Source organism: Euprymna scolopes, chromosome 3 (genome assembly GCF_053919585.1).
Source record: "Euprymna scolopes isolate OS-2025 chromosome 3, ASM5391958v1, whole genome shotgun sequence".
NCBI classification, from domain to species: domain Eukaryota; kingdom Metazoa; phylum Mollusca; class Cephalopoda; order Sepiida; family Sepiolidae; genus Euprymna; species Euprymna scolopes.
This window is the reverse complement of record NC_136484.1, coordinates 195,410,634-195,433,590: the sequence shown is the minus strand read 5'-3', so window position 1 is coordinate 195,433,590 and position 22,957 is coordinate 195,410,634. Positions and strand designations below refer to the sequence as shown.

The 22,957-nt window shown below is 31.5% G+C and overlaps 1 protein-coding gene across 4 annotated transcripts in view; it reads right to left on the bottom strand.

Moving 5' to 3' along the window:
* Positions 1-22,957, bottom strand: part of LOC145260593 (uncharacterized) — a 116,549-nt gene that overhangs the window by 68,441 nt on the left and 25,151 nt on the right. For all 4 annotated transcript variants that reach the window (XM_080118872.1, XM_080118892.1, XM_080118881.1 and 1 more), the window contains exons 4-12: positions 21,454-21,690; positions 19,934-20,052; positions 11,268-11,384; positions 9,380-9,502; positions 7,448-7,507; positions 5,709-5,777; positions 5,256-5,384; positions 3,428-3,504; positions 1,348-1,549 (exon numbers count right to left, since the gene is read on the bottom strand). In XM_080118872.1, coding sequence (XP_079974998.1) covers positions 1,348-1,549; positions 3,428-3,504; positions 5,256-5,384; positions 5,709-5,777; positions 7,448-7,507; positions 9,380-9,502; positions 11,268-11,384; positions 19,934-20,052; positions 21,454-21,690 — 1,133 coding nt within the window. The remainder of the gene's footprint in view (positions 1-1,347; positions 1,550-3,427; positions 3,505-5,255; positions 5,385-5,708; positions 5,778-7,447; positions 7,508-9,379; positions 9,503-11,267; positions 11,385-19,933; positions 20,053-21,453; positions 21,691-22,957) is intronic.

Below are 22,957 nucleotides of genomic sequence, written 5' to 3'. Positions count from 1 at the left end.
CATTTTTGTCCCCATTCCACTACAGATTGAAGGTCATCCTCTAGTGTTTTTGCCATTTCTTTAGATATGTGTTCATTTGTTTTCCTGTCGTGCCTGTTATAGAGTGTGGTGTCATCAGCATATATATCCATTTATGAATATTAGGAACAATAGAAGTTCAAGAATAGACCCTTGAAGCACTCCCGCATTTACATCATATTGTTTAGATGTACGACACTTGAAGACAAACTGGATTTTTCACTTATCTAAGAAGGATTTAATTATGTTAAGTATTCCACCAATGATACCGTATGATCTGATTTTCATGAGGAGACCCTCATGCCATACCCTGTCAAAAGTCTTAGATATATCTAGAGCTACCGCTCTGCCCTCCCCCACTTTGTCCAGTGAATGGTATATACGTTCAGAGATTACAGTTAGGATGTCTGCTGTGGAACAGGCTTGTCTAAATCCATATTGTTGGTCAGTCAGAAGTTTAGCATCTGTAAGGTGATGGACTAGAGCATGGTTAATTAAGGTATCAAATATTTTGGCAAAAAGTGGAGGGAGGCTAATGGAGCGATAATTTAATGGTTCCGTTCTTTCGCCAGAATTCTTGAATACTGGTACCACAGAAGCAGTTTTCCAACAGCCTGGAAAGCAAGATTCATTAAGGCATTTGTTGTAGAGTTTGGAGAGAACTGGAGCTACTTCGGCCAAGCATTTTTTTAATAGCACAGCTGGGATGAGATCGGGTTCACATGCTTTTGAAGTGTCAAGGTTTTTTATGATAGCATGCACCTAAGCAGGGGTGATTTTCAGATCGTCTAGCGTGGCGTCTGTCCGCATAGGAAAGTCAGGTAGAGGGTGGTTGAAAGGGTCCAGTGTGGAGTTTGAGGCAAACCGACTGGCAAGCATGTTAGCCTTTTCAGTTGCTGAGCAAACAACCTCGTTATTGTTGGTTACTGGGGGAATTGTTGATTGCCCATTATTTACTACACTGTTGTAGATTTTCCAGAAGTCACGAGTTCCTAATTTTTGTGCTTTGATGCGTTTTTGGTGGTTTCAGTAAATTCTCTCTTAACTGTCGCTATTTCTCTCAATGTTACTTCTAGCTTCTATATATTTCTGCCTGTTTGAATTGGACTTATGCATCATCCTGTGTTCCATTGGTATCACCATGGTAACAAAACTTAACATTCTTCACATGTGAGTTCACACCTATCTCCATTGTCTTTTACAAAACAATTCCACTGCACTTCTGGTATACCCAATGCTTACAAGCAGCATGACAAGTCCAATTCTCTTCTACAAACTGAGCAAGGGCAACTTACAAACACTTTGTATAAAAAGGTGAAGTTATCTTACCTCACCATCATCACCTCTGACTGCAGAACTTCTGGATTTATAACTTTTATCTCTCTTCATTTTACCTCCAGTCGAACTTCCAAAAGGTGAAGAGGATTCCACAGTATCTTTAAAAGAAACAGCAACGGTGGCAGATGGAATGGATTTAGGAGCTGGAGCAGGTTCCATGGCAGGTTTTGGGGCAGACTCCTTTTCTTTGAAACTGATGATTAAAAAAAAAATAAAAATAAAATTGGTGAAATAAGTGACAGCCTACTAATTTCTATAGTTCTAAAAGGATTGCCAGAGGACTTTAAACTGTTTACAACTGTAATAACTCAGAACAACCCATGACTTTTAGTCAATTCAAAGTAGCACTAAGGAGTTATGAAGAAACTGAAAATAAAGCAAAATAAAATGACAGGTATTATGAAATTAAAAAATGCCTACCAAAAACCAACAAAATCAAATTATACTTTTATCCCGAATAAAAATCAAAGAACAATTTTTCTAAGAAACAGACATAAATTATCTGCTATTATTGTGGGTGACTTAACCACAAGTTTTCAATACAGATACAAAAATTTCAAAGGAAACGCCATCTAAAATGTGGAGAGATCAACTAATGAACATTTTTATTTTCATGTACGTTTGACACTTCAACAAACAGTAACAACTTTCTTGCCGATTACGGGGCCACCACACATGCAACCATGAAACAATCTGATTTTATCAATTTTGATTCCGTCTTTAAAGATGAAATCAAAATTGATAAAAATCAGATTCTTGCAGTTATTTTGTGGAGCTAGCCAACTGTAATTGTAAATGATATAGTTTTAAAAATAGGCAATGTTAAAATCTCTCTAAGAAATAATAAAGATGATTCCGTATTCTGAAAAATACTTAATTCCAATGTTCAAACATATTTTCAATACAAACTGCCATTAAACTAGGCACAAGTATAATCTTTAGCCTCAATAATCAAAATTGATGTACCCAAATGGAACTGCATTCAATATTAAAGAAAATGGAAGATTATATTATTTAAAAGGTGTAGTCTCATCAAAAACCGCCTATGATTGTGAAACTTGGCATAAAATTCTTGGGCACTGCAATATTCCAAATATCAAATAGTTAACGAATGTGGTTTACAGAATGAAAAACCTAAAAACTTGATAAACTGCAACATTCGTACACAAGTATAATTCAATAACTTGAGTGTTATTTCTTCCGCCCGTCACACCAATAATTTCCTGGGTAAGGTTAACACTTTTGTCCAAACTTCTGTATACGTAACGCACCTTCTCTGAACTCCCAATGAACTTCTGCTAATACAACTTATTTCTTCGAAATCCAACTTCAAAATGAACTTCCCTGAACTCATTATCTTCCTCATTATCCTCAGAATCAGAAGAGGTATAACAGGGGTGGGTATCTTTTACATGACGTGGTAAAAAAAAATGGCGCAATATCAAAACAAGAAAAAAAAAAATGGCGCAATATCAAAACAAGAAAAAAAAAATGGCGCAATATCAAAACAAGATGCCAGACAAAAAGGCCACCAAAATTCTCGCATTGGTGCATTGTGACCCAGTGGAATAGATACGTGTAAAAAAAAAACTTCATGTATGCATTAAACTTTGTGAACAATTATTCAGCTTTAATAATATTTCTTAAAGAACAAATCTGATGTTCTGCTAGCAACTAAAAATGCTTAGTCGATATCACCCTTCACAATGCAGTAAAGTGTATTCGATCTGACAATGGAATAGAATTCACTAAAAGACAAACTTTTATTAATTAACCATAGTATTAAACATGAGAAATCAGTGCCTCGTTCCCTACACCAAAATGAGACTGCTGAAAGATTGTGGCAGACCCTTTTCGAAATGGCAAGATATCTACTTACTGACTCTAAACTTTCCAAACACTTATGGACATATGAATTTATGGTGACTGCATATGCAACTGGTATTTTAAAAAATGACTAAGCAAAACCTCATGTCAAATGTTCAGCAGTAAACAAAGAAATTTAAGAGGATGGGAGAAGGAAAGATGGGAGTGAGAGAAAGGAGGAAAAAGATTCTGTTATTCCACTCACATGGTTGGTATCCTGTTGTCACTCTGTTTTTCTACATGTTTGTCTGCATTCTTTTGTTGTATTGAATCTTCTTCAATCTGTGATATGAAAAAAAAAACACACAAATTATTGGCAGAGAGTGTCAGACATTTTTTAAATGCTTAGTATACGAATTAAAATGATTGTCAAAACGTTGACGCACAAGTCGCAAGAGCCAACTATTCACCACCAAGAGAACCACACAGACAGGGAAAGACGAAAAAAAAAGGAACTGCAAAATACTCTTCCACACTTACACATCATTATATGAAGCATTCGGTGGAAAAATGATGTAAGCGCCAAAAGTTTGGAGAACTTTGTCATAAAATATCAAGAAGAATCTAATCACAAAAAATATTGCTGAATTCGAAGTATTTACGTGAAAACAAGTGTTTGAATATTTGATATACGTCTGTTGAAATATGGATACTAAAAACCATAGATTTTCTTTAAATTCTCTACCTAATTATGTTCTATTTGTTTGTATTTTTCCAAACTTGTAAATCAACGATCACTAACATGATTGTTGTTCATTAAAGTTGAACATCTAAAAACTTTTATTTTGTAAGCCCTTTCAAATATGACTGGAAGAAAGAACAAGAAAGGTTAACCAGTGCGAAAGAGAAACAGCAAAACGAAAGCGAAATAGTGGAGAAGAATATGTCAGTAGTTCCTCAAAATACATTGTAGAAAAGTGCAGTCTTGGAGAAGCATGTTCTTGCAAGAAAAAATGTTTCTAAAAATAGGTGGCCCGGAAAAGGTTGCGTTAATATTCAAATCATTCTGGAAAATGGGAAATTACGAGCAAAATCGTTATGTGCCGAACATTTAATCTCTTTTTTGGTGAAAAGTTTCAAGTGGCGCTTATTCAAACTAATGTTTATTAAATATTATTATTACTTATAATAAATAATATTACTTATTCACCAAATGTACTATTTGTACAATAAAACAAATTGCGTTAGCCAACCCGTTTGATTAATTATTCCAGCTCAGATTTATTATTTTGCTTACATCAAAATCCACGATAACATGAAGATAAAGTTGTTTTAAAATGTGATGGTCTTTGAACTGATTTACAACAAAGGCCATGTCATGCAGTCCTACTTCTAAAAGAGACTCAGGCGCAATTCAAATGTCTATATTGAGTTGCTATCCACTGTTGTCAAGTGTTGGATGGAGAGGGTAAATGCAAGTGGCCACATATGCGACAACAGAACACAGCTTTGAAGTGATTGTCTGAAAACCTCCACAAGTCTCAACAGCTTAGTGCCCAGCTCACAACCATTTGAACTATTATCTGTGGGTCATAGTCGAGAAAGAAGTCATACACACATCCTACAACATATAAAGGATGAGCTGATTGCCAGATTCAAACTAGCATTCAGACATCTCTCAAAGAAAATTTTGAAGGCTGCATACTCAAGGTTCAGGTTCTATCTGGCTCTATGACCCTGGCAGAAGCTGCGTTAAGTCAGCTGTATTTGACAAAAGATCTTTAAAGACTTGGAATTTTGAAAATACATCAATTATTGACCAACATTTTTTTATTTCATTTGCAAAGTGTCAAATTTATAATGAAAACATTGTACGGCATATATAACATTTCTTGGCTAAGAACAAAGTGAAGTATCTGTTCTGTCCTCAACCAGTAAAGGAGAAATTTCTGAGAACCTAGATTTATTCATTAAAAAATGACTTTGCCCTCGTGGGGAGGCAAGTAGAAACTGTTATACTATTTAAAGCAATTTTGTTTTATCCGAACATTCGGTGAAAGCGTGTTAATGCATGGTTAAAACTAATTACTTACAGGTTTTGTCTTTTCTGCAAGTTTCTTCTTTGGTTCAGAATAAGATTTTTGTAGTGTTTGTCGATTTCTTGCTATGGTAGCAATCGAAGGAGAATTGCACATCACTGAAGGTGGACCACGTGATGGAAGCTGACCAGAGAAAATAAAAAAAAAATCTTTACATCACAATTCATTAAACTTTTTTTCTTTTAAATGAAAATAATCTTTGCTTTGAACTTTTATAAAAAAAACTTTTGAAGAAACGTGTTCGCAAAATTGTTCTTTGGAGTTTGACTGCTAAACATAGAATTTTCTTGATTACAAAGAATTAAATTCCATGACAAAAACTATCAATACTTTTATTAATAAAATAATGAGAAACAAAATTTCATACACACATAATAGTATTTAGCAATGCAAAGTTTTAGATCAATTTATTATCTAATTCAAAGAAAGAAGAGTCAGCAAACTAACCTTTTGAGAATTGCTGTCAAACATGGATGCAGCTACGGTCTGTCTGTTACGTCGTTTGAGACTTGATGGCTGAAAAAAAAAAAAAACATATATATATATTAAGATTTGAACAAGAAAAAAACATTTTTCTACAAGTTGTTTACATAAAAAAAATGTTAAAATTAATAATAGTAAATATTGTATAGAGAAAATGAGACAAAAAAAAAAAGAAAAACACGGAAGACTTCATGTTAAGTGATCACAATAGCGTGTTGGGAAAGAAAAATCAACTCATGGTCTCTTAAAATACACAACCAAAAAGCTTATTTGAATCTTTCAATACAAGATTTGTTTTGTTTTTGTCACAAACAATGATAAATGGCGCTCATTTTAGTAATAGGTAAAAGATTATAAAAAAAAAAAAATGTTTCAAGAAAAAGACTATGTTCAATAATTTATAGTGATTGCAATGGTATTGAAAATTTGTTTCATTATGGTAATAAGAAATTACAAAATAATATAGAAAAGAAAAGGAAATAAATGCAAGATTAAATGAAAACACAACTTTTGAATTGGAAATCCTATTTAAATTATATGAAGTGAATAAAATTATATGAAGTGAATAAAATACTCCATCAGACTTAGTTTAGCATCCAGTTTACATCTATGTGACAGATTTTAGAAATTGCCTTCCAAATTTACTGATCCATTTTAATCACTTTCTATGTTTTCTTTGGCCTTCTCCTGTCAACTGATCCTGCTACCTGAATTGTTCTACAGCTACTAACCTGAAGAAGTCTAATCCATTCTTTCAATGTGGCCATACAATCAAAGTCTCCTGTTCTGCAAACATCTCTCTATAATGTCCAAATTTAATCTTCATTTGAAGTCATCAAATCTATCTTTAAGATTCATATTACACATCCACCATATCATTTTCGTATCATTTCTCTCCATGTAACACATGTCCTCAAACTCAATTGGCCAGGTTTTATTTCCACATATCATCACACTATGTACACATGCATTATAGACTTTTCTCTTAATTGACAGTGGTAACACTCTGCTAGTTAGTAATGGAAAATGTTTCATGTACTTATACCATCCACTGTTAATGTTTGAAATCATATGAGCATCCAGTCCTCCTTATGCTCCAATGCTATCACCAAGTCAACAAAACTTCTGAACAATCTCGATAAGTTTTTTATAATCTTGCACACACAAACTGATTATCATCTGCTAACGTTTCTTCCACTGCACTTGTGATGCACTCAATGCTTACAAGTAACAAAAAAATGGAGTTGTGTTCAAGTTCCTTTCCACAAACTTAGCTGAGAACTTTAAACTCTACAACTGAGCATCATTTCTGTCACTACATGTGCTGTTAATTCTAAAACCACTTCATTTTTGTTGATTACTTGATTACCAAAAACCACTTGTATGCTCTTAATTTAGGCAAAGCCCACCAGACTGTCAGGCAATTTTTTTCAAGTTTGTGATAAATTATCATTTAGACAAAGTACAACTAATTCAAAACAAAAAATAAACCAAAAGATGTTTAAATGTCCATTGGAACTTATTATCCCAATGCTATTAAAGGATTTAGAAATCTTTCATTAGAAACAAAAAAAAAAAAAAAAAAATTTTTTTTTTTGTTTTATTTGAAAATCAAAAATTTTATATCAAAAACTGATCAGAAATTATAAATTTAAATACAATAGACTTGCTTTTAAAATAAAATGCAAATTGATTCAACTTACTGTGAATTGAAGAACAGAATCTTTTAAACTGTTGTTGGCAATTGGAATTCTGTGAGCATCCTAAAGAAAAATTGAAATTTGTTTCTCAAAAAGCAATTTAAAAAACGATTCATTAATATTAACATATATAAATACACCTGAAGATTGTCGGAGGTTACATGGGCCGAAACATTGTGGGAAAAAAAACAACCAAGATGAAAATAATAGTTCAAATAATACAAAAAATAATTATCAATCTTCATCATATATAAATTCTGCCTAAACGAAGTTTAAAAATTAGTTAAAAGAAAAATAAACTATAAAACCTCATGAATCTAGAAAAATAAAATTGATAAATCATAGAACTATTATGATGGTCTATTGCATAACTACATGGACTCTTTGACACTAAATAGTGGTGCTAACTACTACTTTTCTCTACGAAAAACCCATCAGTCTTTAGCAACACATTATTTCTGTACAGTCTCTTGTTAAGTACCTTGTTATCTATTTTTGATCCTTTAAAGGGTCATAGCAATAACAAATGACTGAAATTACATTTTACAAAAGACAGTATCATAAGCTCAGCAAAAATCATCTAAACTAAACTGCATAAATATAACGTTTTATTATTTTGTAATATGACAATTAGAATAGAATGCAGAAATAACCATATATTTCTAAGTAACAAAATAATGTATGATAATACAGTTAGAAGACACCTGTCCTTCAATTAATGAAAATAATGCATTAGAATTCTTCAAATTAATATATATAAAAATTAATCTGAAAATATGAATATAAAAAACAATCATAATATATGCATAAAAAAAAGCAATGGAAAGTGTTGATTTACAGATGGTTTTAGAACATGATTTTGATTTTTGGCCAGAATTCTCAGTATATTTAAAAAGAAAAATCTGTATAATGTACCAATGACAAAACAAAAATATTGCATTGCAAAAATTGATCAAATAGTTTTATTTTTATAAAATCATTCTTAAGCAATAATGAACATTCATAGGCATTACAACATAAATCTTGTTTAGTTTGAATTATTGAGTAATCTCCCTTTTTATTGTTAAAAATGGCAAAGACAACCATTCTCCTGTTACTCATAAAATTTTATTTTCTTAAAGCTACTTGATCAATTTACGCGGTTTTTGGAGTAGAGTATTTGGGTGGGTGGGGGGAGAAATTCTGGACAAAAACAAAAACTTTAATAAAGAAATACGTTTTTATTTAAATCTTTGTTCTGATCTAACAATAAAATCATTTTTTGGACATAACTTTTAATCTAATCTAAATAATGGAAGCACCATACAAAAAGTAATATTTCACAATATACTATATTAGCGGACTAAATCTGGTGTTGCCTTGGGGATCTAGTTGTCTTTTTATTTACAAAAATAATTTATTTAATTAGACATCTTTGCAATTTTACGTTCAAACCAGTTATTTTGAAGTCTTAAATTTATCAATAATTCCATATCCATCTGCAGTTATCCATCCTATGCTACCTAGTTAAGAAGAGAGTTATCATTCTATGCTAAAATCTAGGAATGTTATCATTATAAAATCTAAATTATGCTTTTTAAATTACCATTTTGCAGTTATTTTTTCAGGCTGTTTACATATTAAAAAACAGAATCTTATTTTTTTTTATTTCCAATAAAAATATAATTCAACTCAAAATTTAACTTTCAAGATTAAGCATCGACATGAATTTTGTTTTTTGACATTTTTTAAAAAGTGGAATTAAATAGGAATAAATAAACACCACAAGGCAATAAAATTTCTATTTTCATGTTTTCTGTAACAAGGATGTTAACTTATTTTTTTTCTATTTATCGAAGATTATCTAAAGATTTCCTTAATAAATTTACTGTATTTCTTTAAAGCATATTGAATATGAAATGACAGCAAATAAAAAAGAAATTTTCTTGTTCTTACCGATAATGGTGTAGCCATCATTTCTAATGTATCCAGAATTATTTTAGCTGTTGAACTCGTCACAGCACTTGTGTTGGTTTTAACTGGTTTTGCATTCACTTGTTTTCGGTAAGGCATGGAAGACTTAAAAAAAAAAAGAAAGTTAAAGAATAAAAAACTAACATTTTCTGAAAGTCGTGTAAAATTATGACTGAAAGTAATATCTAAAAAACAAAACGATAGCAACTTGCTTGAATTGTAAAATTAAAAAACCTTAGTAGATCAGATGACACTGTCATACCACCTACACCCCTCTCCACCATGCCCAAGAAAAGTGCATATAAAACAGATAACATAAAAAAAATAACATTTTAAAATTCAGACAACCCCTCCAACCTCCCCTAAAAAAAATCAGTTCCACAGATAGATTTGTTTTCACATCTTTGTTGTATACCAGAGGCTAAACCAAGTTATGTTTATTTCTTAAAACACACATAAAATTTACACACATATACAAAGATTCATTTAGTAAATAAGAAATAATAAAATAAGGAATAGATATCAAATAAATACTATAAAATATAACATCAATAATTATTAAATAATGACAAAAATATATATAAATATATGTAAAGATTTAAACCTGTGCTATTAACAATATTAATGTATAGAGAAAAAAATATATATAAATAAAATAAGTATATACAGGAAAATAAGAAAAAACTTAGGTGCAAGTCTATAAATGGTCCACAAGTAATCTTTTTTACTATAAAAATCTGAAAAAAATCTTTATAATGTACGTACTTGTCACTGCATGAAAATTTTGTATTCCAAAAATCATATAAATCGATCAAGTAGTTTTTTTTTTTTATTTAAGAAAAGTGATCTCCCACTTTCTTCAAACTAACATTTCTTCATATCTTGGAAACTACTTGTTTGCTGGAATTTTAAACGTTATTTTCGTTTTCAACATCCTCAAAAACTTATGTCTTAATTTTCCAAGTTTTTTTTCTATAGTATGGAAAGTCCATTGTCTGCCCCTTTCTTGTCTTATATTCCCAACATTGCCAATAGGTGTCGCTAGCAGTGTATCATTCAAAAACAAGATGATGGGAAGTTTTTCTTTGATAAAATGTCTCATTTGATTTTCTTAAATAAAAAAAAAAAAACTACTTGATCGATTTACATGATTTTTGGAATATGACATTTTCATGCAGTGACAAGTACGTAAAGATGTTTTTCAGATTTTTATAGTAAAAAAGATTACTAGTGGACCATTTATAGACTTGCACCAAAAATTAAACAAAATATACATGAATTTACTTTAATTTCATTTATACGCTTTCTTAATTTTTTGGTTTGACCAAAATGTTCAGTTGATATCGGCAATATTTCCGAGTATCTATTACTTTAAGATGGACTTACTTATATTTTAAAATGCGTCAGATTCTTCTTTTGTATACTGTCCAAGTCGTCTTAACATTTAATTTATCTTTTCTACCTCTCTCTCTACATATATATATATATATATATACATATACATATATATAGTCTTTGAAGTTATTAACCTTTAAAACTATACAAAAAAATATTTTTTATCATTCGTTAGAAAACCATCTAGTTAGTAAGTCATTTAATCACCTGCAATCACTGCATCAACTCGCTCTCGAATTTACTATAATACCAATAATTTATTTTTCAAGGGATCATAATTACTATTACACCAATAATTTATTTTTCAAGGGATCATATATATATATATATATATATATATATATATATAGTATACCAATGCAATTGCCATCATTATTAATGACACATGGACATTGGTCAAATGAAACAAAACTTGGAATAGATGCATTTGTAATATATAAATATCTAAAAAATTCTTTGAACAAATGAAACATACAGAGTAAGGATTGGATACTTTGAGACGTAATTTCCGGTTTGCAGCAGCACCTCCATAACGGGTTTTCCCTGAATAGAAGGGCGACTCATGAAGACTGTCAGACAGCAGCGAGTTTTTCTGAAAAAGGAAAACAAAATTTGCTTACAAAAGATTCTGTGTGCATGGAATTATCGTCACCACTATCCACAAACTACTTAGAACAAATACAAACCATCTTAAGCTATATCCAACATTCTTCAAATTTAGTGATGAAGATGCCATTCAAAACTTTAGCTGGAAGACGAATGAGAAAGATGCAAGATGCCAACCATGTTTCTTTCATGTTTTAACATAAAATGCGTCCAATTTAATGATGAAAATGTCATTTCAAATGAAAATGTGATGAACTCATTGAAACTCATCTTGTTTCAAAATTGCTTTTCATACAATTGACCAAGAAATAAACTGAAAAGTATTTTCTTCAGTCTTTTGTACAAGGAGTATAAAGTTTAGGAATTCTAACCTAAGTGCCATGTCAGAGAATGTGTTTAAAAAAAAATACAACTGTAGGCATGATTAACGACCAATATCTTTCTTATCCTCAAAGTTCAATTTATTAATATAATGTATCTTCAATTAATTTTGGAAGAATAACCACAAAAGTTTTTAAAAGTGTATCGTACACTTGAATACGAAGGAAGACATAACTCTCTCCAAATAACAAACCCATTTTTTATAGTCATTTTCAGATTAAGTTAATTACGATGGTGAGACAAGTGACGTAAACTGCACAAGGCTGTTGCATGCGAATAGCAAACTTGTTGCAGCTGAGAATAGTTAACTTAGAGACATTAACCAAAGTATAAAATCTCCAATTTTGGATTTGGCCATTCAGAATTAAATTTCTTCTTTAAAAAAATTCTTCTGTTAAGAGATTAAGCCCTAGAAAAAATATTTGTCCAGAGAAGAGGTTCCCTGTTGTGGTTATGACACATTCAGGGTCTTCTAAATTGGTGTCAGTGCATTTTGTGAACCAGATGTAAGTGTCTGCTTGGATTTGTTCGTAATCTGCCAGATTATGCCCAGCATTGATAAGCAAATCTTAAAAATGCTATGAAACAGAAAATAGCAACATTCATCAGATATGAATTACAATATAAAAAAAATAAAAATTGAAAAATAAAAAAAATAAAATATAATAAAAGCCTACTATAATTTTAATTTTAAATTAAATACTAATGGGGGTGAGGGCAATTCCTCCAATCGGTAATGATAGGAAACAACATTTAACAAAGAAATAAATAAAAGGCAATGAAATAAAAAAAAATTTTTAATAACAACCATAATAATTTTTTATTTGTAATTTTTTTCAAGAGAAACTTTCAAACATTTTTTTATTGTAAGATAATTTTAAGTTTTAAGAGAAAATATAGTTTAACAAGTTTTCAGAATGTAAATTTATTTATTTTTGGCAATATATTTGTAATAAGAGTTCTTTTTTTTAAGATACTGTTAAGTATTAAGAATACCTAGCTTGGCCAGCACTAGACACATTCCAGCGGAATATGTCAGGTTCCAGGCAAACCTGAGCAAACGCTTACATACGTCCAGTTCATAAATACACTAATACTTGTAAATTTAATGACTCCAGGTATAGAGATGCTCTAGACAGTAGGTTATGTTCATAATGTTGGTAAGAAGTTAACCTTTTTTAGCCATAATCTTAAGTGGTCCTTCTGAGGTGATCATGATATCTATATATATTCTGGCAGAGGAAATCAGTTTGGTTTTCTAGAGTCTAACAGTCAGTTAAGCTGTGTGTGCCTCTCCAAGCAAGATGGAGCTTAGAGCTTTTCTTAATGTTTTTGTTTTGATTTTGTCAGGCTAAGATTTCTAATTTTGCAAACTTGTTGTTCTGTAAAAGAAACATTCAAAATAATAAAACTTATTTGTTTTAAACAGGAGTTACTTAAAATGTAAATCTATTCTTTCAAACTGATCATAGTATCATGTAATAATCAATTTCAGGCGTTTAAGGAGATACTCCAATTCATAATAATACCTTCTTTCAAGCTAAATTTTCTTGCTGAGCCTCAAAGACTTTGTATCTCTATTATAAACACTTTTACTTTTTATCAAATGCCGATTTTTCTTAGAAACATAGGTTTAGCTGCTGACATTCTGAAAATTGTACTCAGATTTAGAGTTATCCGATATTTGGAGAAATTGTAACAATCCATCTTTCAATTTCATTCATGTTCGATTTTTGCAATACTCATTTACTAAGTATTCTGTTTGACCATTAGATATTGGATAGTAATTGTTGCCATATTCAGATGCTGGAATGTGACATGATTGAAAGTTTGTTTTTTTTTACAATAAATTATAATAAATTTACAATCTTTAGCAATAAAGTGAGTTTATCAGAAACAATTGTTAGAATGAATACCAAATCTGGCAAAAGTTTGTTGCTTTTTGCATTTAAGTTTTGTACACCTGTGTACATCATAAAAGTATTTTTACAACAAGATAAAGTAATAAATCCCACTCATTAGTTCGGCAGAGTCAATATATAGTCCTTCCATTTTCAGCATTTTTTTTTCATTACTGGTGATGCTTTTGCACAGCATCTACAAAATTTCAGAAACCCTTTGAAGACCAAAAAATGTAACTGCTACTGATTCTGGAATGTTCCACATGAAAATCAACATCTGCTTTTATCATTAGTGATGATTTTGTATTAGCGCACAACAAAATCACAAGAAAAGATTTTTTATGATTTGACTTTTTATTTTGACAATACATGGTTTTCTTTTTTTTTTTTTCTATATAAAAAAGTTTCAAATTTGACTTTAAATTTTATGTCCTCAAAAATAACTGGTAATTCTTTTACTGTAAAATTTTATTTTTCATATATCTCCATTATTCTACTGAAATATTTCATTTCCAAGTTCAATTTTGTTTCAGAATAAAACTTGTCAATCCATCAACAGATGTTCATTTCTTTGATAGAAGAAATTCCATTGTGTATAGTTGAAAAGAATAGTTCCCAATCTTTGCAAGAGATTTATTATGAGTCAGTTCTTTCTTAGATTCAAATAAAAACTTTTGGCTGTAAATATACTATTTATGTATGTAAATCGAAGTTGATGCAAAGCTTTGTTAGGTTGTTATGACATTGAAGCATAGAGTAGAGCAGGTGCTTGTGTGATTACAAGAGTTAAGAGTTGATGGAGTAAGTTCAAAAAACTTATGCCATTACTAACCAGCGAACCAGCGAAATGATATGCAATGTAAAACCTGGTCAGTGATGGTTGAAGACATGCATGGCATGGAGAGAGAAATAATATGAGAATGATACGATGGATGTGTAATGGGAGTCTTAAAGACAAGACTAATTCTGATAACCTGAGAGGAAGATTAAATTTGGACAGTTATGGGAGAGGTATGCAGACGAGTAGACTTTGATGGTGTGGCCACGTTGAAAGAATGGATGAGAGTTCTTGGGTTAATTAGATGTAAACCAGTCAAGATAACAAGTTCAATTCACAGGGGAAGGCCAAAAAAAAAAAAAACATGAGGAAATGAACTAATTTTGTTGCCAATCCCACATCCATAAACGAATGGATCAATCTATATATATAAAAATGTAATTCTTGGTTCGTTCAAAGTGAATAAAACCATATTTCTATGTTACCAATTTGATTGAAATTTTCAGAAAATTTATCTGTAAAGTCAAGGAATGTTTGCATGTTATTAAAATAAATTAAGATCGCAAATTATAAAAAACATATTAAATAAAATAAAAATATTTTTCCATAACTGCGAGACTGTCCGCCATTTCATTTCCGGTAGAAATGAGCCTTTCACGTGCACCACACATTGACGACTTTCGAATTACAACATTTAACTATCTAATTAATAGATGGGTAAAAAAAAAAAAAAAATTCCCTATTTTTTAAATTATATATATATATATATATATATTTTTGTACTTTAACCTTACAATTGAATAAAAAAAAACATATAAAACTTTAATTAAACTTGGAAATACGATTTAAAAAATAGCGCAGATCGGTAAGTGCACTAGCACCATTTGTTTATCTTAATTTTTTATTTTTAAAAGCTTTCCTGGCGAAGCCTACCTAAAATAAATTTGTCTAATTCTTAATTTCTTATCTTATTGGGAAAAAACAAAAACGGTAAATATGAAAAATTACTCCACCCTCGAAAATTCCTTATAGGTTTTCGGAGTCGCTGAAAACGAAAATAACGTTTATAATTAAGGCAAACGAGTAGTTTCCAAGATATGAAGAAATGTTAGTTTTAAAAAGTGGAGGATCACTTTTCCATAATAATTTAACGTAAAATGATCACCCACTGTGTGGCCACGATTGGGGGGGAGGGCTTTCTTTCTACCCTTGGAAAATCCTTTAAAATTACTTGTTTAAATTGGTTGATCACTTTTCCATGTAAATTTAGCTTAAAATGGGCACCCACTTTCTGGCCACCTGAGGAAGGGAGGCATTTATTTTCGTGTTTATTGGCTTAAAGGTTTGTTTTTTTTTACACCAAATGTAAACAGAATTTTTATCAAATATTAAACAGTTCTTCTGTTTGGTTAATGTCGCACGTTACTTATGTTAAAACAGTTAAACTGCATAAGCACCCGTTAAAAAACTATACAAATTCTATAATTGAATATCCCTCTCCAAATAAAGAACGAAAAACAAACTGGTAATTCCCCACTAGAAAAAAAAAAAAAATATCAGTGAGTGCATTTCTTCATATCTTGGAAACTAGGTGTTTACTGGAATTTTAAAGGATTTTCCGAGGGTGGAAAGAAAGTCCCCCGCCCCCCAAAAAATCGTGGCCACAAAGTAGGTGATCATTTTATGTTAAGTTATGATCCCACACTTTTTTAGAACTAACATTTCTTCATACCTTGGAAACTACTCGTTTGCCGTAATTTTAAACGCTATTTTCGTTTTCAGCAACCCCGAAAACATTTCAGAGTGATAATTTTAAAGGAATTTTCGAGGGTGGAGTAATTCTTCATATTTACCCAAAAAAAAAAAAAAAAATAGCATCCTGGAATTTTGATAAAATTTTCCATTTTCTCACGTTCGTATATAACAAAATACTTTTTTGGGTGGCGGTTGAGTTCCATGGCGACCAGCAGACTTATCCGCTCATGTAAATTAAAAATGTTTGTAAGTGAGAAATTATCAATAAACGGTTTAGTTACTTTTTGTTTATTATTTATGAAAAGAGTTAAGCCAACGTAAGTAATGTTTGTAAAAGTGCCAAAGGCAACGTAAGTAAATAAATAACGAAATGTGCGCATGCGTTAGCCTTGACTGAGGGGGGGGGCTAAGGAACGACCATTAAATAAGTCGCTATGGAACTCAACGCCCAAGGAGTACCAAAAATAGTTTTCATGATATGAAGAAATTTCTTTTCCGAAAAGCGGGTGATCACTTATCCATGTAAATTTAGCTTAAAATGGGCACCCACTTTCTGGCCACCTGAGGAAGGGAGGCATTTATTTTCGTGTTTATTGGCTTAAAGGTTTGTTTTTTTTTACACCAAATGTAAACAGAATTTTTGTCAAATATTAAACAGTTCTTCTGTTTGGTTAATGTTGCACGTTACTTATGTTAAAACAGTTAAACTGCATAAGCACCCGTTAAAAAACTATACAAATTCTATAATTGAATATCCCTCTCCAAATAAAGAACGAAAAACAAACTGGTAATTCCCCACTAGAAAAAAAAAAAAAATATCAGTGAGTGCATTTCTTCATATCTTGGAAACTAGGTGTTTACTGGAATTTTAAAGGATTTTCCGAGGGTGGAAAGAAAGTCCCCCGCCCCCCAAAAAATCGTGGCCACAAAGTAGGTGATCATTTTATGTTAAGTTATGATCCCACACTTTTTTAGAACTAACATTTCTTCATACCTTGGAAACTACTCGTTTGCCGTAATTTTAAACGCTATTTTCGTTTTCAGCAACCCCGAAAACATTTCAGAGTGATAATTTTAAAGGAATTTTCGAGGGTGGAGTAATTCTTCATATTTACCCAAAAAAAAAAAAAAAAATAGCATCCTGGAATTTTGATAAAATTTTCCATTTTCTCACGTTCGTATATAACAAAATACTTTTTTGGGTGGCGGTTGAGTTCCATGGCGACCAGCAGACTTATCCGCTCATGTAAATTAAAAATGTTTGTAAGTGAGAAATTATCAATAAACGGTTTAGTTACTTTTTGTTTATTATTTATGAAAAGAGTTAAGCCAACGTAAGTAATGTTTGTAAAAGTGCCAAAGGCAACGTAAGTAAATAAATAACGAAATGTGCGCATGCGTTAGCCTTGACTGAGGGGGGGGCTAAGGAACGACCATTAAATAAGTCGCTATGGAACTCAACGCCCAAGGAGTACCAAAAATAGTTTTCATGATATGAAGAAATTTCTTTTCCGAAAAGCGGGTGATCACTTATCCATGTAAATTTAGCTTAAAATGGGCACCCACGTTCTGGCCACCTGAGGAAGGGGGGCATTTATTTTCGTGTTTATTGGCTTAAAGGTTTTTTGACAAGGCAGTTTGGTACGCGAGTTTATGCTTGCACGTAGTGTAAACAAAGGCTACATTTGTGAAATGGAAAATAGTCCCAGAGTTCAGGGGTTACCATGCAAAAGAAATCAAACAAAACTTTTTAGCCAAGAAACACACAGAAAATTTTTTTAAAATAGAATCCATTTTTTTTCTATCGGATTCATTTGCTGTTTTTATTGAAAACTATTTTCTCCTGGATTTTTGATAAAATTTTCCATAAAGGGCCGTGCGTCTCACGTTCGTATATAACAAAAATGTTTTTTTGTAGATTTCGATGTGCTAAAAACGAATCTGCAAACCATTTCCATCGCAAAAAAGTAGTTTTTATGATATTAAGAAATTACTTTTTCGAAAAGTAGGCAATCACTTTTCCATGTAAATTTAACTTAAAATGAGCACCCACTTTGTAGCCACCTGAGAGGGGGGATTTTTTCCCATGTTTATTGGCTAAACAGCTTTCATTTATGCTCGCGCGTAGCATAAATGAAGGCTACGGCTGTGAAATGGAAAATAGTCCCAGAGTTCAGGGGTTATTACCACGCAAAAGAAATCAAACAAAAAACTTTTTAGCCAAGAAACACACAGAAAAATGCCCCTCTCTCAGGTGGCCAGAAAGTGGGTGCTCATTCTAAGTTAAATTTACATTGAAAAGTGATCACCCACTTTTCGAAAAAGTAATTTCTTCATATTATGAAAACTTTCTTTTTGCGACGGAAACGGTTTGCAGATTCGTTTTTAGTACACTGAAATCTACACTAAAATATTTTGTTATATATGAACATGAGACGGGCCTTAAAGTAAAATAATATCGGATTTTTGGGCAGATTTGCGGTTTAGTTGTATAATATCCTCAAACCAGGTAATCACTAAAAGGGACTCTTAAAAGTCGTCACCTGTATCGAGCAAAAGTTTAAAACCACTGATTATATGTCAACCTACGTCACAGTAACACATATTGAGTGAGTTCCTAACAGTATTTTGTATAGTTTTTTCAGTTTAAACTCATTTTCCCAAAATTTCCCCAAACTTAACGTGTTCGATACAGTCTGCCACCATTTGTATTTTTCAAATATACCGATAAACACTGCATGTTTTTGAACCGATTAAACATTATATATTAGATAAAAACACTACAATCTTATTCAGTTAGGTAGAACATTTACTTTTCTTGCCTTTGATAAAATTTATTTGTTATATATTTATTTTTTGACAACTTCTTTGTATCTGTGTTTAGTAATACAAACCCTTTTCATTTAATGTACCATTTAGTTGGCTCGAAAAACAGTGTTTATCGGTGTATTTGAAAGATACAAATGGTGGCGAACACTGTTGATTACGTTAAGTTTGAGAAAGTGAGTTAAAACTAAAAAACAATACAAAATACTGTCACAAACCCACTGATTATGTCAGCCTGTCATGGTAACATATTTGGTGGGTTTTTGACACTGTATTGTATAGTTTTTAGTTTTCAACTTAATCTCCCAAACTTAACGTATTCAACAGTCTGCAACCATTTCTGTTTTTCCAGTCGATTAAACATTTTACATTACATAAAAACACTAAATAATTATCTAGTTAGGTAGAAACGTAACTTACCTTTGCTTTCATTTATTTGTTTTTGGACAACTTTTTCGAATCTGTGTATAGTAGCCCATCACTCAAATATTAATTACTAACTCACATTTTTGTATACAGAAAACAAAAAAAAAAAAAAACATTTAGCGTTTCAACATTTTTGCTACGTTCAGCTTTATCCACTGATTGTTGGTCGAGCCCAAGCCATGATTGACGGTAATCCCAAGGATCACGATCCAATTCTTCAAGAGTACCATTTTTTTTCATTTTTGCTTTTTTTTTACTTTTTGGAGTGGATTGCTGTACCAAGAATATAAGAAACATGCATTTTCTCTTTTTATTAGAATTTTCCATTACACCAAATTGAGCCACAGCAACGCATGGCAGGGTACAGCTAGTTATTTACATAGAAAAAAAAGCTTATTTGCAGCTAATGAACATGTCTTCATCTTTATATGCAAAAAGAAAATTCATAAAATAAATAAACCTGCTTACCATGAAAGGAGAGCCAAAAAGTGAAGGTTCGAATGAAGCTCTCTTGCCGTGGCCACCTCGATTATTAGCCCTGCCTCTCAAGTAACTAGAGTTCCAGGCCTCCGATCGATCAAGGTCAGCTAAAAATTTAAGACATAATTTTTAATGAAAGCAGAAAATAACCATAATGACTCAACAAACCCATTTTCTGACATTTAATTGAAGGAATAAAGAAATAATTTTGTATCAAACATAAATTCAAACCCTTTTCAAGTATAAACATGGTTGCACAAGACAAGACATGCCTTGTCCTAGAGAAAAAAAATGAAAACTTTTCAAAATGAAATTCATTTAATTTTTAATCTTTATTTTCAAATTTTTTTGTAATTTACTCATTGAAAGGAACAATGTTACTCCATGGCTTTAATGCAATGAAATCTTATTTCTGAATAACTTTTGATTGGTTGGTTGGTTGTTTTTGTTTTACGGCATATCAACCCTTTTCGGGTTATTTAATGCCGAATCCAAAGATTTTGAAGAAAAATTTTTTAATAGAATATATTTTTTTGTTTTCAAGTCGGTTTCTATTCAACCCATAGTTGGAACTCTAACAGGTACTACCACTCTGGGTCAGAGTGGACCTGAGAGCAATGGCAATTAAAGGGTGACTTCACACTCCCTAAAGCCCACAAGCTGGGGCCTTGCCATTGGATATAGTTTAAGGTCATATCCAGGACCCCCATTGAGGGACTTTTACCCTCTGCAGGGGGGCAGTCGGTGTATTCTAATGCCCCACCGACAGGGCCGAATAACTTTTGAATATTTTCCCCAATTGGTTGAAATTTTTGACTAAATATAAAAAAGGTAATAAAAAGTGTTCTGTTTATGAATAATGTGTTGAATCCAATACTGATATTTAGCCATTCACAACTTTCTTTTTAATGTTTAAGTCGTTCACTTTTTTTTTCTTTTCAAGAAAAATGTTAATTAATTAACTACACCCATTTTTTTAATTCGATTTGTAACTTAAAAAAAACAAATTGTAAATAGACGTAGTAAAAGATTGAATGATGGTTGGAAGACATTATTCAGCTTGTATAAAAAGTGATCAATTTAAAAAAACTGGTATCTACAAAGGATGAACTCACGCGACAAAGTTATTTCAACAGTTTGTAGACATAAGAAATAAGATAATTAAAATTCAAAAGATGAAAGTAAAAATATTAGATATCAGATTTTGTGTGAATTCATTTCAAGACAAATCAAATTCAAATTGTTGAAACTATAACACAATTACCGCATTAAAATGAGGAGTGTAACTTTTGAAATAACCATTCGAACAACACTCATCAAACGCAAAACTCTACAGTCATTTTTTTTTCAGATATTTCAGATGTGCAAGTGTATTTTGTACTCCCTTATGAAGAGAAATCTTCACAAATTGGTTTGTTGAGATAGCTTTCATTATTTTTTTTATATCAAGATAAAAACGATGAATCTAAAATAAGGATAAAGATTCTAAGAGTCACTTTGATACTAACCAATGAGGTCTTCTTGTTCAACACTGGCGCTGCCACTGGCTTCTTCGTCATCAAGCTCGTTGTCATCTGTTGCCTGTTGCTGCAAATGTGTTGATGTAGTTGCATTTGTGTCATTTGTCGAGTGCAGCCGGTTACGTAGTTGATCAACTTCCGCCTCAGACAAATGTAAGTAATTACGTTTTTCTATCAAAGGTGACGGGAACACTTCTGTATTATCTGTATGCGGCAGGAGAACATCTGAAAGGCAAGATTTAAAATTGTTTTGATCAAAACAGACAAGAGAAAAAAAAAATGCAACTTTTCCCATTTCATCATAAAACCAAAAAGATTAAAAATCTTATATTTCAACATTTGTCTGGGAAAAGTCTATGAAGAATCTAATGGTAACATCAATTTTGTATTAAGGGGTTTTAAAATGCAGAAGTGCCCTTGGTCATGGAAAGAAAAATACTTCTGAACCAAATCAATTTTTATTCCAAAGCAGAATGCCTTTTTAGGGAGCTGGATTTTCCTACATAATAAAAACGACCTTGTGTTACACCAGAACTTGTGAGAAAGCAACAAAATAAGGACGTCTATGAAAAGCATGAAAATTATAGAAATTAAAAATGGTTGAATGGGATACATGACAAGAAGTACATATCTAGTAAAAGCATGAACAAACTTTTTATCAAATTTTATATTTTGTTCAGTTGAAAACAAATTTACACTTTTGGCTCACAAAATAAGCAGAGAGAATGCCGATTGGTTTAAAAGAAACATAAAAACACAACAAGAATAGAAGAAACTACTTGATGAGTCATCAATTTGTCTAACAATAGACAAACCCAACAAGCAGCAGAATCCCACCCCTTCACAGTTAAGATCCCTAGATGTAAGAGAGCCTTCTACTCCAGTAGTTTCTTCCCCAAAAACGCTAGACTTTGGAATTCCCTTCCAGGTTCCTGCTTCCCCAACTGAACTGACATGCAGAAGTTCAAGTGTAGCATGAACCGACATCTTGCTGCCCAACTCCCCACATAGTACCCCTGTAGCTTATGTCCCGGATAGTAGCCCCCTACATCAAAGTGGCAACGTGCATTGTTTGGGGGTAAAAAAAAAGATGGGGAATAAAAAAAATGTTTTTTTTTTAAATAAAGATTTAAAATGTTTATCAGAAAAAGTGAAATTTTTAATACTTTTTTCTTTTTAGTCAACAAGAAAAAGCTCATCTTCAACTCAAATCTAAAATTAGTTTTTTTTTTCTCTTTAGTTTAGAATAATGACACTTAGATTTATACATTTTGGACCAGAAATTACTTTTAACTTGACAAACTAATTTTCATATTTTGCATAGCTACAGAGAAATCAAAAATGATCACGTTTTATCAATAGAACAAAAGTAGCTGCTGATATTCGAAAGGGATTTGCAAATCATTAATTTGCCAGATAGAAAGTTCTTTCTGATCAGAATTCAAGTTTGTTAGATTTAAAATATTAACAACTCCATTTTATTTCAGTATTT